The following is a 4,846-nucleotide window of genomic DNA, read 5'->3' as shown; positions in this document are numbered from 1 at the left end:
TTGCTTGCTGTTTGGGGTTTTAGGCTGGGTTTCTGTACAGCACTTTGAGATATCAGCTGATGTACGAAGGGCTATATAAATACATTTGATTTGATTTGATGACTGTGCCAATTGTGCACTCCCAATCACAGCTGGTTGAGATACAGCCTGGAATCAAACCAAGGTCTGTAGTGACGCCTCTAGCACTGAGATGCAGTGCCTTAGACCGCTGCGCCACTCGGGAGCGCAGTTCTTATTCAATACCGCGTCCAGCCGGAAGCGGTAATGCACCTTTACCATTGGATGGTTTTGCTTCTCTCCCTAGTCCCCGCCCTCCTGACGTCACCCGGAAGAGGGGGACGGACGGGGGAACCAAGATGGCGTTTCTACGCTGTAGGCGAGACCCGTGTGGATTTATATGTCTCATACTAACTTATTTCAGCGTTTTTTACGCCGATTATGTGGTGATTCAGTATGTCCTCATCCCTGCCTACTCGGGAAGGTAAGTATTGCGTGTGTTTCTTCCGCTAACTGCTTAAAAACGGTTTAGCGTCTGTATAGCTAACGTTAGCATACCTTGGCTGTTTGTATAGGTATTCTGTATCATTATCCAATGTTGACAACGGATTCGTTACCTTACTTATAGTTACCTGTAGCGGGGCTGTACATTCACTATAACCAGGTAGTTGACGCGTTTTCCCAAGTCAGTCTGAGCACAGTACACAAGAACAGAGTGAATGGCTAGTTTGGTAGCATCAAAACAATGTTGTTGACACTCAGAGCTTCACTACTGAGAGTTCGTTTTGCATGGCCCGCTGCCCCGGGTGGGTAGGGATGTCATTTAAAGATAAATGGAACGGTATAAAATGCGCAAACCCAGTGCACCGGGCCATGCATAATGAACTCGCCCAATGTGTGGGTTTACTGTGAACTCACAAATTGTAATCTATCCTTGTCGAACCAGTCAAACCAGATAAACGTTTCATCCCTTCTCTACTGCAGTTAGAGAGAAGTGTAAAATAGTTTGTTTGGTGCTACAAGCCAGTGTAGTTGGTTTGCTAGTTCACTGTCATTCATTCATTTGGTGCTGTCAGTCTCCACCCTTGACTCTCACTCTCTCTCTCCTTCCTCACCACTCCTTCTTTCTCCAACTATCCCCTCTCTCTCTTCCTCTCTCTCTTCTCTTCTCTTTCTCTCTTCTCTCTGTCTCTCCCTCCTCTCTCTCTCTCTCTCTCTCTCTGTCTCTCCCTCCTCTCTCTCTCTCTCTCTCTCTTTCTCTCCTCTCCTCCCAGTGTGTGGTGTACACTACATGGGTCAGTGTTTAACTTGATTCTACTACTGCTGCTGGCCTGTCACTCCAAAGCTGTCTTCTCAGACCCAGGTTTGTTCAGCCCGTGCGTGTGAGAGACGGAGACGATACTACTGACGAGACTAACCCAGAAAGTGTTTTTCTTTACACATAGGGGTGTGTTCCAGTCTAACAAGGCTTCTGTCTGTATCTGTGTGTGTATCTGGTGCAGTGGTGTAACGTACTCAAGTAAAAAATACTTTAATGTACTTAAGTTGTTTTTGGGGGTATTTTACCATTCATTGAATACTTTAATTCACTACACTCCTTAAGAAAATATTGTACTTTTTTACTCCTTACCTTTTCCCTGACACCCAAAAGTACTCGTTACATTTGACTGCTTATCAGGACAAGAAAATAGTCAAATTCACACACTTATCAAGAGAACATCCCCAGTCATCCCTACTGCCTCTGATCTGGTGGACTCACTAAACAGAGAACATCCCCAGTCATCCCTACTGCCTCTGATCTGGTGGACTCACTAAACAGAGAACATCCCCAGTCATCCCTACTGCCTCTGATCTGGTGGACTCACTAAACAGAGAACATCCCTGGTCATCCCTACTGCCTCTGATCTGGTGGACTCACTAAACAGAGAACATCCCTGGTCATCCCTACTGAGTGGACTCACTAAACAGAGAACCTCTGATCTGGAGGACTCACTAAACAGAGAACATCCCCGGTCATCCCTACTGCCTCTGATCTGGAGGACTCACTAAACAGAGAACATCCCTGGTCCCTACTGCCTCTGATCTGGAGGACTCACTAAACAGAGAACATCCCTGGTCCCTACTGCCTCTGATCTGGAGGACTCACTAAACAGACATGCTTTGTTTGTAAACTATGTCTGAATGTTGGAGTGTACCCCTGGCTATCTGTAAATAAATAAAAATAAAAATGTCCTGTCTGCTTTGTTTAATATAAAGAATTATACTTTTGATACTTAAGGATATTTGAAATCTTAGACTTTTACTCAAGTATGACAGTTGGGTTTTGTTTTCCACCAGTGGTGTGGTGTGGGTTTATAATATGTTGTGACTCAGGTGTACTTGACTACCTGTGTGTCCTCCAGGTATGGTTGGTGTGGGTTTATAATATGTTGTGACTCAGGTGTACTTGACTACCTGTGTGTCCTCCAGGTATGGTTGGTGTGGGTTTATAATATGTTGTGACTCAGGTGTACTTGACTACCTGTGTGTCCTCCAGGTATGGTTGGTGTGGGTTTATAATATGTTGTGACTCAGGTGTACTTGACTACCTGTGTGTCCTCCAGGTATGGTTGGTGTGGGTTTATAATATGTTGTGACTCAGGTGTACTTGACTACCTGTGTGTCCTCCAGGTATGGTTGGTGTGGGTTTATAATATGTTGTGACTCAGGTGTACTTGACTACCTGTGTGTCCTCCAGGTATGGTTGGTGTGGGTTTATAATATGTTGTGACTCAGGTGTACTTGACTACCTGTGTGTCCTCCAGGTATGGTTGGTGTGGGTTTATAATATGTTGTGACTCAGGTGTACTTGACTACCTGTGTGTCCTCCAGGTATGGTTGGTGTGGGTTTATAATATGTTGTGACTCAGGTGTACTTGACTACCTGTGTGTCCTCCAGGTATGGTTCCCCTACCAGAGACGGCTATCGACTTCTCTGACCTGAGGTCCCAGAATTCACACATGAATGAGAGGGTGAGTAACACACAAAGTTACAGCACTAGTGTGATGGATGTCACTGCACTTAATTAGCAGCTCTGCTTCCTTCTGGGAACAACGTCCTTAGAAAGGCCTGATCTAGAGACCCTCTGCTTCCTTCTGGGAACACCGTCCTTAGAAAGGCCTGATCTAGAGACCCTCTGCTTCACAAACACACGTGACAAACGTCTTTTAGCCAGCTGACAACGAGGGGAGCGATTTCAAGCTGTGGATTGAGCTTCCGGTTTAGTCTCTTCCACGATGATGTGTAGTATGACATTATGTTCCTACAGGGTTTTGGGGGCTGAACTGGGTAGTTTGAAACGTTAAGTTGCTGTGCAGAGTCTGATACACACACACACACACACACACACAGTAGTGTAATATATTGATTGTATAATATATAGTTGCTGTGCAGAGTCTGATACACACACACACACACACACACACACACACACACACACACACACAGTAGTGTAATATATTGATTGTATAATATATAGTTGCTGTGCAGAGTCTGATACACACACACACACACACAGTAGTGTAATATATTGTATAATATATAGTTGCTGTGCAGAGTCTGACACACACACACACTCACACACAGTAGTGTAATATATTGTATAATATATAGTTGCTGGGCAGAGTCTGACATACTCACACACACAGTAGTGTAATATATTGTATAATATATAGTTGCTGGGCAGAGTCTGACACACACACACACACACACACACCCAGTAGTGTAATATATTGTATAATATATAGTTGCTGTGCAGAGTCTGATACACACACACACACACACACACAGTAGTGTAATATGTTGTATAATATATAGTTGCTGGGCAGAGTCTGACACACACACACACACACACACACACCAGTAGTGTAATATATTGTATAATATATAGTTGCTGTGCAGAGTCTGATACACACACACACACACACACAGTCACACACAGTAGTGTAATATATTGTATAATATATAGCTGCTGTGCAGAGTCTGATACACACACACACACACACACACAGTCACACACAGTAGTGTAATATATTGTATAATATATAGCTGCTGTGCAGAGTCTGATACACACACACACACAGTCACACACAGTAGTGTAATATATAGTTGCTGTGATATTGTGTGTTACAGGGTTGTGAGGGCTGGACTGTTTGTAGTCGTTGTGAGACCTACCGCCCCCCCAGAGCTCACCACTGTAGAGTATGTCAGCGATGCATACGACGCATGGACCACCACTGTCCCTGGTTAGTCACTCTACAGCTCCTCCTTCAACCTCTCTCTGTCCCTGGTTAGTCACTCTACAGCTCCTCCTACAACCTCTCTCTGTCCCTGGTTAGTCACTCTACAGCTCCTCCTTCAACCTCTCTCTGTCCCTGGTTAGTCACTCTACAGCTCCTCCTACAACCTCTCTCTGTCCCTGGTTAGTCACTCTACAGCTCCTCCTTCAACCTCTCTCTGTCCCTGGTTAGTCACTCTACAGCTCCTCAACCTCTCTCTGTCCCTGGTTAGTCACTCTACAGCTCCTCAACCTCTCTCTGTCCCTGGTTAGTCACTCTACAGCTCCTCAACCTCTCTCTGTCCCTGGTTAGTCACTCTACAGCTCCTCCTTCAACCTCTCTCTGTCCCTGGTTAGTCACTCTACAGCTCCTCCTTCAACCTCTCTCTGTCCCTGGTTAGTCACTCTACAGCTCCTCCTACAACCTCTCTCTGTCCCTGGTTAGTGACTCTACAGCTCCTCCTTCAACCTCTCTCTGTCCCTGGTTAGTGACTCTACAGCTCCTCCTTCAACCTCTCTCTGTCCCTGGTTAG

At 45.2% G+C, this 4,846-nt stretch overlaps 1 protein-coding gene across 1 annotated transcript in view; it reads left to right on the top strand.

Annotated features, from left to right (window-relative positions):
- The first annotated feature begins 320 nt into the window (after positions 1 to 320).
- zgc:77880 (zf-DHHC domain-containing protein) overlaps positions 321 to 4,846 on the top strand; it is a 15,005-nt gene continuing 10,479 nt past the window's right edge. The window contains exons 1-4 of the mRNA XM_042298509.1: positions 321 to 481; positions 1,272 to 1,360; positions 2,936 to 3,009; positions 4,169 to 4,281. Coding sequence (XP_042154443.1) covers positions 357 to 481; positions 1,272 to 1,360; positions 2,936 to 3,009; positions 4,169 to 4,281 — 401 coding nt within the window. The 5' untranslated portion in view covers positions 321 to 356. The remainder of the gene's footprint in view (positions 482 to 1,271; positions 1,361 to 2,935; positions 3,010 to 4,168; positions 4,282 to 4,846) is intronic.

This window comes from Oncorhynchus tshawytscha, linkage group LG15 (assembly GCF_018296145.1).
Source record: "Oncorhynchus tshawytscha isolate Ot180627B linkage group LG15, Otsh_v2.0, whole genome shotgun sequence".
NCBI lineage: Eukaryota > Metazoa > Chordata > Actinopteri > Salmoniformes > Salmonidae > Oncorhynchus > Oncorhynchus tshawytscha.
This window is presented reverse-complemented; position numbering and strand designations above follow the sequence as displayed.